At 50.2% G+C, this 12,440-nt stretch overlaps 1 protein-coding gene across 1 annotated transcript in view; it reads left to right on the top strand.

Moving 5' to 3' along the window:
• Positions 1 to 12,440, top strand: part of RAB11FIP4 (RAB11 family interacting protein 4) — a 102,774-nt gene that overhangs the window by 20,354 nt on the left and 69,980 nt on the right. Inside the window, exon 2 of the mRNA XM_054573160.1 lies at positions 11,178 to 11,265. Coding sequence (XP_054429135.1) covers positions 11,178 to 11,265 — 88 coding nt within the window. The remainder of the gene's footprint in view (positions 1 to 11,177; positions 11,266 to 12,440) is intronic.

Genomic DNA, 12,440 nt, shown 5'->3' with positions numbered 1-12,440 from the left:
TTAATATTAATGTCATCCAGCACCCTCATTTTCCAGATAGGAAAACTGAGGCCCTAAGGTCACTCAGTAAGGTCACTGATGGCCTGGGACTGGACCGAGGGCCACGGAAGCCCAGCATTCCTGAGATGGCCAAGGGGCTCGGTGCCCACCCAACTTTATCACTTCAACCCACTCAAGACAGCCCCGGAGCCTCCCTGCTGGCCAGCCGCCTCTGCCTGCTGTGGCCGTGGTGGAGGCTCACCCTCCTGTCCCTCTTTATGTGCCTTTGCACGGACACTTCTGTGGCACTCTATAGCCTGAGACGTCCTTTACCCATCCACAGCCTCCCTGACCTCACAGTCATCTTGTGAGCTGGTCAGGATGCACTACGGACACGCATGCTGGGGCCAGAGGGTGGCGTGACTTACTGAGGCTGCACTGTGAGTAGTCCTGCAGCCCAGGCAGAGCCAGCCTTATTGGCATGTGCCCTGTGCAGTCACACAGGGTTAAATGCTCTGTGGTCCCCATCTTGAAATTCTGAGTCATTTTGGAACAAGGGTCCGGCGTTTCCATTTTGCTCTGGGCCCCGTAAACTACGAAGCTGACTCTGAGCCCCTGGCTGGTGCCTCCTCAGGGTGCTTTCCACTCACCGCCGAGGGTGAGTCTGACTGACTCCAGGGGACAGCCCTTCATGGGGGGTGCGCAGGCTTCTGGAGGGTCGGCTGGTGGGCCCGGCCCGCCTGGAGCCCTTGTTGCCAGCTGCTTTTGCTGAAGCTCTGGCCTGACTTCCCTCTTCTCTTCTTTCTTCCCCTCCCACAAGCAGTGGGGACACCAGTGGCTGCCTCCCCCTCCCCTTCCGTGCCCTTTGTTCTTGGGATGGGGGTGGGGGCTCCAGCCTACAGGCCTCATCCTGTGTCAGGCTGCTGGCTGCCTGGGGAAGTGGACAAAGAAGCAGCTCTGAGCCCCTGGAGTGGGCATGGGAGCCCCCGGCGGGGGGGCACAGGAGAAGGGCCTACGGAGCAGGAAGCGGGGTGGGAGAGTTTGAACGCCATCTTTGCCTGCTAAGGCGTTGGCTTCTGGGTCTTTGGCTGTACAGTGGGCATGACCCAGCATGACCAGCCCTGTCACTGGCCCCTTGGGAGGACTGGGAGGAGTGACCTGTGACGTGCTCACCAAGATCCTGACTCCTAGGAAGAGCTCTCCCCTGTGAGCTACAGCGGTGGTGACTGTTAGTGTTTTGTCACTAAGTTCTACAACCCAGGCCTTCCGGAAAGAGCCACCTCAGCACGCCTCCCAGCCCTTCTCCTTCTGGCCCTGTCCTCTCTCTCCCTTGACGACACCCCCCTTTCTCCTGGCCCTCCCGGCCCTGCCTCTAGCCACCCCAGACCACGCCCCTCAGCAGGGACCCCCTTGCCCTCCCTGTTCCCTCCTGCTGCCTGCTGAGCCCTCTCTGCCCTTCCTCGCACCCTCTTCCAGGAGAAGGCTGTCCAGCTAGTCCTAGGCCCACGGTGCCCTGCTCCATGCTCATGCCCCAGCGCCCCTGCTGACGGCCCTTGAGCTTGGAGCCTCCAGGCTGGTGCCTGAGCAGGGCTCTCAGCTCCAGCAGCCACCCTGCTCCTTACAGGGGGCTCCTCCGCAGAAGCAGTGGAGGGTCGATTTAGGCTCTGCATGTGGGACACGACTTTGGTGGTCTGGTGCAGGGGACAGCAGGGCTGAGCAGCGCCCTCCCCCCCAGAACTGGGGGGTCTGGGAGGCACCTCCTGGCCTGCCTCAGGGAGTCCCAGGGAACCCTGGCTCCATGGCCTCCATCCCTCCCAGAGATCCGGGCCCTCCTGGCTTCCTTTGCAGCTGTTTTGCTTTGTTTTTCTAAAGCTGGGAGTTTCAACTCGGCCCTACGCATGCTGAGCCCTGGCTTCCCTCTTGCAGGTAAAGAAAACCTCAGGCGCCCAGGGAAGCCTGGTCACTGGCCAGGGTAGCGGAACTTGCCACTGAGATGTCCGCAGGGTTTTAACATTCGCTTAGGTTCCTGTGACCCCCGCCACCGTCAGGGTCCGGACAGTGCACCCCCCAGATTCACTCATGCTGCTCCTTTGTATTCAACCCCCCCACCCCCACCCCCACTGATCTGTTCCCTGGCCTTACAGCCTGGTCTTTCCACTTCATTTGTGACCTTTTGAGATGCTTCTTTCACTTGGCATAATGCTTTTGAAATTGATTCATTCATTTTGTTGCGTATCAGTAGTTTGTTCCTTTTTATCACAGGACAGTTTGCTTATCCATTCACCCTCGGGAACATTGGGATGTTTCCATGTTTTGGTGATAATGTATAATGCTGTTACAGAGATTTGTGTACGGTATTTCTGTACGAACATAAGTTTTCATTTCTCTAGGGTAAGGAAGTTCTACTCCGAGTTTGCTGGAGTTTTTATCTTGAACTGGTGTTGAATTTTGTCAGTTGCTCTGTCTGTGTGTGTTGACAGGATCGTGTGGATTTCTCCAGCCATCTGTAGGTCACACCAGTGGATTTTCAAATGCTGAACCAGATTTGGTGGGCAAATCCCAGTTGGTCGTGGCTGTGTTGTGTTACATATGTGATACCTTCTATATGAATATATTCTCATATTTCCTCGAGGATCACTGTGTCTGTGCTTTTGAGGGGTGTTGGTCTGTAGTTTTCTAATACCACTTATAGTAATACTGGTTATAGTATCAGGGTAATGCTCCACTAAGTGAGTTGAGAAGTATTTCCCGCTCCCTCTATTTTCTGGAGGAGATTGTATAGAATTTATTTCTTTCCTTCTTCCTACTTTGGGTTTGAATTTTATGCTATATTTTTTATGCTGTATTTTTATTGTCATTTAATTTCAAAAATGTCAAATTTCCTTTGAGATTTCTTTGACCCATGGATTATCTTCCTTAAATGTTGGGTGAAACTATTTGGGCCTGAAGTTTTCTGTTTTAGAAATATTTAAACGATGAACTTGATCACTTTAATAGTGGGGTACAATTCAGACGACCTCCTTCTTCTTGTGTGAATTTTGGGGAGTTTTTAAATGTTGATTTATTGGGGTGACATTGGTTAATAAAATCATATAGGTTCCAGGTGTACAGTTATATAACACATCATCTGTATATTGTACTGTGTGTTCACCACCCTAAGTCTCCTTCCATCACCATCTGTCCCCCTTGTACCCTCTCCTACTTTCCCCCGCCCCTTCCCCCTGGTGATCACCATACTATTGTCCGTGTCTATGAGTTGTTTTGCTCTTTTGTTTTTTGTTTTTTGGGTGTTTTCTCTTTTTTTTTGCTTAATCCCTTCACGTTTTTCAGCCTGCTCCCGCAAACCCCTCCCCTCTGACAGCTGTCAGCCTGTTCTCTGTCTCTAGGAGTCTGTTTCTATTTGGTTTGCCAGTTTATTTTGTTTATTAGAATCCACATATAAGTGAAAGCAATTTTAAAATTTCTGCCCTTTGTAATTTCTTTCCTTCTTCCTACTTTGGGTTTGAAATTTATGCTGTATTTTTATTGTCATTTAATTTCAAAAATGTCAAATTTCCTTTGAGATTTCTTTGACCCATGGATTATTTTAGACATGTCTTATTTAATTTTCAAGTATTTGGGAATTTTTCAGATGTCTTTCTGTTATTCATTTTAGTTTAATGCATTATGGTCAGACTATATAGTCTGTATCATTTCAACTCTTTTAAATTTTGTAGCTTTGCTTCCTGGTCCCAGGAAACTACCTATTGTGGTGAGTGTTTCCAGTGCACACAAAAAAGAGTTTGCTTTCTGCTGTTATTGGGTTCTATAAATGTCAAGTAAGTGAAGTGGTTAATGGTGGTGTTCAGATTTTTTATGTCCTTGTTGATTTTCCATCTGATGAGCTCTGCTGGTTGCTGGAAGTGTTGAAGTCTCCAACTATAATAGTTGATTTGTCTGTTTCTCTTTTCAGTTCTATTCATTTTTGCTTCATGTGGTTTGAAGTTCTGTTAGGCGCGTGCACGTTTGCCATGGTTATGCCTTCTTAGTGAGTTGACCCTTTTTATGTAACATTCCTCTTAGTCCTTGGTAAGTGTCCTTGTTCAGATTAGATAATTTCTATTTTTCTATTGTTCTGTCTTTAAGTTTACTGTTTTTTTCTGTCTTCTGCATTCTGTTATTGAGTCTATCTGGTGAATTTTTATGTTCTTTTGTATCCTTTTCCTCTCTAAAATTTTCATTCAGTTCTTTTTTTATAGCTTTTTTCCCCCTAGGAAGTTCTATATTTCCATTTGTTTCCACAGTGTTCACCCTTACCTCAGGGAGCATGGTTATGACAGCGGCTTAAAGTCTTTGTCTACGTCACCTGGCTCATCTTGGGCTTGATGTTTATCAATTGCCTTTCCCCTTGTGCATTGTTGAGCTTTCCCTGTTTCTTTGCATGTCAAGTAATTTTGGACTATGCCCTGGATGTTTTGAATATTACATTCTGAGACTCTGGGTCCTGTTAAAATCCTCTAAAGAATATCAATGTTTTGTCTGCTTGTTTGTTTGTTTAATCATTAAATGAACCCAGTTAGGTTGAAGCCTCTGATTCCAGCCTGCCCTCTGAGCTGTAGTTCCAACATCTGTTCAGCTTTCAAAGCCTTTGAAATGCTCTTTGGATCTGCCCCGAGTGCACGCTCTCCAGGGGCCAGTCTAACATTCACGGTTTGCACTGCGTTCAGTCCCTGAAGCCTTCGGCATGCTGTCTGGGGTTAGTGCCACGTATGTGCAGCTTAGGAGCGAGCCAGGACTTCAAACACAACATTATGGGATCCTGTTCTTGAGCTCACTCTTCTCTGTGATTCCCCCCTCTTCTGCCCGCCTCCAGCTCTCAGGGGCGACTGTCCCTGGTCCTTTGGTTAGAAGGCTGAGGTTTTTGCTTCTCCACACTCTTTCACACTTCCCGTGTCTGGCTTACCTGCAGGATGAGGCAGTAAGAGGAAAAAGAGAGAAATGAATGGTGTCGTTCAGGAGTTTTTCCATATGCTTGGTCCACGGGGGCCACTTTTCCTGGTTTCTCTTCCCACAGAGAAAGAGTTTCCTCTCTCAGAACTTCAGGTGCCTGCCTGGCTGCTGTCACAGCTGCCACCACCCAGTTTGGGGACTGGGGCTCACCTTGGGGCAGGGCCGGGAGACCGATGAAAACAAAACAAAACTGCGTTTCTTCCGATCTTCTCTGTCCCGAAAGGGCCCCCTTGCCTGGCCTCACATCAAAAATAGAGTTTCTTTTGGAGCTTTTTCTATTTACTCCTGCTGCGTAGTTGTGGATTTGGGCTACCTGAGTCTAGGATGGAAAATATGTGAGTAAAAAAAAAAAAATTAGAACACTTACTACCACCATACTCCTCTTACTTCAAGATTTTTTTATTTGGTCTGTTTTTTCATTTTTATTTACTTTAAGTTTTAATTTCTTCCTCATTTTCCCTCTTCTATTTGCTTTCCAGGGTCTTCATATAGTTGCTCTATGTATTCTGTTCAGTTTTTACTTATAATTAGTGGAAGAGATACATGTGAATACTGACTCCACCTTAACCTGAACCAGAAGACTTCCTTGGTTTTTGATCTTGGTGTCTAATTTTAAAAGTTTAGCTGTCTACAAGCCACATTTGAGACGCTAATGGGAGACCTCTACTTCAACAACACATCTGAAATTATACTTTTTCCTTCAAATACAGCAGATCCTCGCTTGAATAATGTAGTTTTATTCAATGTCATTTTGTTTTAACATCGATGAGATGCCATAGGAACTTAACTCTTGTTTATATCAATCAGCCTACAGTTTCATTTACATCATTTCTCTTAAAATTGCAAAACCTACCGAAGACATCGAGGACTTTCTGTATTGAAATGATTAAACAAAGGCTCTCTGTAGAAAACCATGTTATGCTTTCTAGGTGAAAAGAGAGCGGAAACAAATGAATTGTTTTTCTGGTCAGAGCAAGCCCAGACTGGTGAATAGAATGATTTTAGCAGAAGTAATAATAATTGTTGGTAAAGAGCATGAATTCTGGAGCCAGGCTGCCTGTGTTCAGGTCCCAGCTCTGCCTCTTACCAGCTCTGGGACTTTAACCCTGAAGAACTTAGCTTTTCTGAGCCTCAGTTTCCTCACCTGCACCGTGGGAATAAAAACAGTACCTACTTCCGAGGTGGTTGTGCGGATTCAATGAATTCTTAAGTGCAGAGTGCTTAGAACAGGCTTGGCACAAAGGAAGAGGCACAAAGCACCTGCTTGGTTAATCACATTGTAACCGCTAACATTTATTAGTCACTTCACCTCCTGACAGAGCCAGCTTATCGCCCTTGTCCAGAGGAGGCAGCTGAGACCTCAGAGAGGCAAATGGCTTGTTTGAGTCCATCTGGCTTGCAGATCTCAAAATGAGGGAGGCGTGGGTGGCTGGATCCGGCTGGCGATCAAGAGAGCGCGGGAGCAATGCAGCGAGGAACACCGTCTGGCCTGAGCTAGAAGAGATGGGACCCGGGGGAATGAGGGAGGAAAGAAGCTGCCTGAAGAGAAGGGCAACAGAACTAGAAGGGGAAGCCTGGTAATTAGGTGGCCCAAAAAGGAAAGATCAATATTTTACTGCCAGGGAAACAACCAGTTTCCCTGGCAGCCTGCCGCGCGGCCCAGCTGTGTGTGCCTCAGCGACGGCAGCTGCCGGCGCAGTTCCCGCCAGGCCCTGTGCGCACGTGGCTCCTGGCCCGCAGGGCGTGGGTCGGGGTGGGGGCAGGGAGCGGCCCAGCCATGCGCGGTGTCTGCGCCGCCAGGTAGGCCCTGGGCACCTGTGGCTTCTCTTCACCCAAAGCCCACGTGCAGGTGGTTATTTGCTGAACCCGTCGTGTGACCTTGAGCAGGCCCTCCTCTCCCTGGGACTTGGCCTCCCTGTCTATAAAATGAAGGGCTGGGCGCTCCAGCAAAAGGCTATCTCGTGTCCAGGAAGGTCGAGGCTCTGGGTGATCAGGGTGAGGGGTTCCAACCATAGAGGCGGAGCTCCTTCGATACCCAGGGGACGGGAATTGAAACAACACCGTGGTGCACAGCCCAGTAAGAGCCTACCTCCGCGGGAGGGCAGTAGAGAGCAGGGCCCGAGGGAGAGTTACCACTGCGGGGACTTTCCAAATGTCTAACCTCCTGAGGCTCAGTCTCCTCCCCTGTAAAATGGGGACTCTTGTAGTAGCTGTTACTGTTAAGATTGCTGTGAGGGTTAGACGAGACTAACTACGGCCAGAGTTAGCACCGCACTGTGGCCCACGGCAAGCTCTCCGTAAACCCAGCAAGGATTATTAATACTTCCTTATATAAGCAACACTACTGTTTATTTAAAAAATCATCGAGATTACAGTTATGGTACTTATTGATATGATATAATTGGTGTTTATTGTTACAATTTTACAGTGATCCTGCCTGTTTTCCGGAGTCATACAGCAGTTGACACAGCACGTGTGCACCCACTACTCTGTGAAGCACCCTGAGGTTGTTGCTTGAGCCACAGCTCAGGGTGTTCCCGGGACTGGCAGTGGCCCTCAGGACCCCATGTATCTGCTGTCATCAAACACCCTGCCCCTCAGGCTGGCTCATGGGGATGGACAGCCTGGCCCTCCCAGTGTCTCCAGCCCCAGCAAGTAACTGACACTCAGGGATTACGGACCCTAATCCACAGCCTGCTGCCTCTCGGGTGGATGTGAGGTCAGGGCTCCTCCTCAGCTACTCAGGACTTGACTTGCACCAGAGATAACTCATGCATGGCCTTCGCCCTTGGAGAGGATTGTAGGGATGAGCACCAGGTGCCCAGCTCATCCCTGCATTCCCAGACTCCCCACAATGCTGGTGATGGAAGGACAGGAGGAGAGGAGACGGGACATAGCTGGGGTGCGGCGTGGGCTCTCCAAGGCCTATAGGTGGCTCCTGGCCATTGCTCTTCTCAGAAGCCACGCCATTGCCTGGTGATATGAGAGTCTGCTTGGTTGGGGGGGACAGGGCGCAGCTGCAATGCTAGGGAGGCTCCAGTGGGGCGGGGCAGGAGCTGGGGCAAAGCCACCCTGCTCCTTCAAGGGAATTCCTCTGCCGGAGACCAGGTTCAGGGGGTCACGACTCCCCCACACTCACACTCAAGTGGACAAACAGGGTCAGTGGGAACAGAGGTATAAGCGTTGAGCCACCAAGCTCAGGGAGGGAGGAAAGGTGTGTGTGTGAGTTCTCTCCTGCTCACCGATCATCTTCTAACCCCCACTGGGCACACCCTCATGATGCCAGGCCACCAGCAGTGACCTGCTGTGCAGCTGCTATGCAGGAAGTAGCCTGTGTGCATGCAAGAAACCTGGTCCTTATGAATAGATGAATCCCCGCAGAGCATGTAGTGGGGGTGTAGGCCGGAGCATGTCTGCCACAACAGCGTTAACAGGAACAACAGTGACAGGAATCCCTTTACTACATGCTGTGCACTGCAGTTTCCAAACTGCCTTTATATCTATCACCTGCTACCCAGCCCAAGGAGAGTCTGGGAGACAGCTCTTCCTGCCTGGCTGTGCTCTAGGTACTGACAGAAGTTATGGTGGTGGGGAGGGGGGAGTGCCTGACACGTGTGTGTGTGTGTATTTGTGGGTGCATGAGTGTGTGTGTGTCCATGTGACCATGTGTGTGGTTAGCCCGCAGCCCCAGCATAGTGCCCGGCATGTAGGAGGAGCCCAGTCGTTGCTTGTTGGACGAATGGGTGAATGAATGCATGAGTGAACGCTTTTGTGTGTGCTGCGGACAGGCTCCCACTAAGTTACAGGTTGATTTAGAAGCGGGCTTCTAGAAAAAATATCAAAGCTCAATTTCAGGCACTGAAAACCATAGGCGGGGAAATGGCTCCAATTGATTAACAAAGATAGTTCTGACAAAATGTACCACTGACAAAAACCAAGAAAAAACACCCGAGCTTGCAAGTTGCTCTGAATGAAGACATAAGACATTTTTACAGAGAACAATTTTGCAACTGCTACCAAAAGTTTTAAAAATTTAGATGTTTTAGAGGTTCCGTTATATTCATTTATTCAACATTTATGCAACTTCTCCTATGTGCCAGTCATGGTACAAGCTACTAGGTACACAGTGGTGATTAAAACATACATGGCCCTGGCTGGTGTGGCTCAGTGGATTGAGGGCCAGCCTGCAGACCAAAAGGTTGCCAGTTCGGTTCCGAGTCAGGGCGCATGGCTGGGTTGTGGGCCAGGTCCCCATTTGGGGGTGTGGGAGAGGCAACTGGCGATCTATCACTGTCTCTCTTGCACATTGACGTTTCTCTCCCTCTCTTTCTCTCTCCCTTCCCCTCTTTCTAAAAATGAATAAATAAAATCTTAAAAAATAAAGTAAAATAAAACACACGTGATCCTTGCCCTCAAGGGACTTATTTTCTAGAGGGGAAGATATAATTAATAAAATTATCACATAAGCATATAATTACACATTGCAACAAGTGGTTTGAAGGGAACTGTAGGGTACTGTTGGGTTGGCCAAAGAGCGTGTTTACTTTTTTCTGAACAGCCAGTCTAGTAGTACTTAGTTGTCTTTAACTTCATTCGAAACAATTTTGTTAGATTGTATTGTGACAGCTGTCCTATCAGTGTGCATTAAAAAAAAAAAAACCTTACCAAATCGGTGAGTTTTTTGCAGCCATTTTAATATTGAAGATGGAAGAAGATATGCAACATTTTCAGTGTATTATGCCTTATTATTTCGAGAAAGGTAAAAATGCAAATGAAACACAGAAAAAGATTTGTGCAGTGTATGGAGAAGGTGCTGTGACTGATCAAACATGTCAAAAACAGTTTGTGAAGTTTGGTACTATTGACATTTTGGCCAAATAATTCTTTGCTGTGGGGCTGTCTTATGCACTGAAAGGTGTTTAGCAGCACCCCTGGCCTCTACCCACTAGATGCCAATAGCAGGAGATAGACAACATATTCAAAATAACCAAATCAATAAAGTTATTGGTGAAAATGAAAAGTTTCTTTTATTTTATGGAAAAAAACATAGGAACTTTTTGGCCAACCCGGTGCATGATTGGGGTCGTAACAGGATGGGCCTAATTAAGTGGAAGTGGTCAGGAAGGTTTGTCTCGGGGAAAAACATTTAATAGGGGCACAAATGGAGACCTGAAGGGTGACTAGATGACCAATGGGGAGGATAAGCTTTTGAAATGCACAGAACAGCACGGGCAAAGGCCTTGAGGCAGAGGAAAGTTTGGTTTGCTTGCGGAGTTGACCGTTGACCAAGAGCCAGTGTGGCTGGAACGCAGGGAGTGACAGAAAGAGCGGGAGGAGAGAGGGCTGGGCGGCCACGTTGCAGAGCTGGATCTGCCCTAACTGCAGTGGACGTCACTAGAAGACTTCAAGTGGATGACGGGAGCCAGCTGGAGCGGGGAGCGAGCTGGACGGGCTGACAGTGGAAGGGGGTCGACGGGCGGGGAGGTGCGCGCGGTCAGGAGGGAGAGGGTGGCGGCGGGGGCCAGCAGGGGTCCTGGGGCAGGGTGGGAAGGGAGGCAGCGTGGCGCACAGTCCCTGGGTGTGGGTGGGATGATGGGAAGCGGTGTGAGGCAGCAGGCCCAGCGGTGCTGACACAATTACCGGACATGATTATTTCTTGCTTGCCGACAAAGGGGGATTTGACCAAGGATTTCTCAGAACTACAAATATACATTTTTTTAAGTGGTTAAAACTAGGTGTTGAACAGTTAAGTGGGAAATGGCTGGGTTTTGAATGACCCTCTTTTCTAGAGCTTCCGCAGTGAGTTTCTATTGTTTTTGTATGAAAGAAACCATGAAGTTGAAAAGTCAGAGCATTTGCTTTCCGTGTGCCAGTGTTTGTGGGAGGGCCTTGGAGACAGGCCCCCGCCGCCCCCTAACAAACCGACAAACCCCCAAGCTGAGCGCGGCTGCCTACTGGTGTCGCTTTCCCTCACTCATGCTGTCTGTCCTTTCAGGAGACTGGAGCGGCCCCATGGCCGTCTGGGGCGGGGCTGACCCCAGGTGGAGGGGGACAGAGGGCTGGGAGGGGACCGCGGCAGCCCCTCGGCCCACATCAGGCGCCCTCCCTGCATCCCAGCCTCCTGGCCAGCCGGCCAGCCTCGCCCCTCTGGGGAGCCTCTGGGGAGCCTCTGGGGGTGCCTCACACCTGTCACTTCTTTCTTCCCACAGGTGGAAAAACTTGTGAAATATTTGGATCCCAACGACCTGGGCAGGATCAACTTCAAGGACTTTTGCCGGGGAGTGTTCGCCATGAAAGGTGACGTGTCCCAGGGGAGAGGGTCCTAGGGGCTCCCAGGCCCCTGCCAGCTGGTTTTAACTCAGATCCCGCCCAGTGGGGGCCTCAGGAGACCAGGATGGTTCCAGAAGTGGGTTCTTCCCCTGGCTCCCTATGAGGGCCAAGGGTCTTGGGCTCCTAACCATGGAGGGGCTGCGGGTGTCTCAGACCCTCTGCTGTGGAGTCCCACGCCCAGAGCCAGGCATGCCTGGACTGGCCAGCCAGTAGTTCTGTCCTTCCCATTGTCTGTCCCCGTCAGGGAAGGACCCCTCCTTTTCCTCTTTTCTCCTTCTGGGTGACCAAACTCCTGAGGAGTTTCCCAGCACATGGGGCTTCTGGGCAACGCTGGATGGAGCCGTCATCCCATCTCCCTTCGTCCCTCCTGAGCTTCCTTCATGTGTTCCCTACACCCCCTCTTTCCCTAAACCGTCCCCCAGTTCTTCCTTTCTTCCCTGCCCCTCCCTTTTAATGGGACAACATAAAATCCCCCCTCTTTTTCCCCTAATTCAAAGGCCAGTGGTGAGAGACCCTGGAAATAGGGTCTCAGAACATGACAACTCTCACAACGGGTGCTACTGCGAGAGGAAGCAGCTGACGTTGCCTGCAGGCGGACTTGCGGAGGCCGCCCCCCTGGCTGTGGAGAGAACACAGTTACTTGTAGGAGCCCTGAGGCCTTCCTGTCACCCACAAAGGAGGCCTCGTTTCCCTGTCTGTGTGGGTCACATCAGGATGAGTCCCCCTCTGTGGGTGACCCTGAGTCCTGGGAGCGGGGAAGGAAGCAGGAGTTCCTGCCCTAGAGGAGAGGGGCAATGGGAGGCGAGCAGAGACATCGAGGGGGCTGTGCACAGCAGGCCCCCACTAACTGCACCCGTCCTGTGCCCATGCTAGGCACTTTGCCGGTTTGACCTCCTTTGTGTGATTGGATTTGGGGACATTTTCTCAGGGACTGAGGAGGAAGGTCACCTGTGTAGCTGAGTCAGCAGGAGGGAGAGCCATGCTGAGGGTGGCCCTCTCTGAGATGTCTAGAGGGTGCAGGGCTGCAGAGGGCCTCAGCCTCAGGGCAATGAGTGTGTTTGGAGGTCCTGCGAGCCAGGCAGGGAGTATTGACTTCCATCCCCTCCTCCGGGAAGGCCTCCTTGATTCCCATTGCTCCCAGC

Source organism: Pteronotus mesoamericanus, unplaced genomic scaffold, assembly GCF_021234165.1.
Source record: "Pteronotus mesoamericanus isolate MK-2021 breed Mesoamerican mustached bat unplaced genomic scaffold, CSHL_Meso_final contig_246, whole genome shotgun sequence".
Lineage (NCBI taxonomy): Eukaryota > Metazoa > Chordata > Mammalia > Chiroptera > Mormoopidae > Pteronotus > Pteronotus mesoamericanus.
The sequence above is the reverse complement of the archived record's forward strand: the minus strand, read 5'-3'. Positions and strand labels throughout refer to the sequence as shown.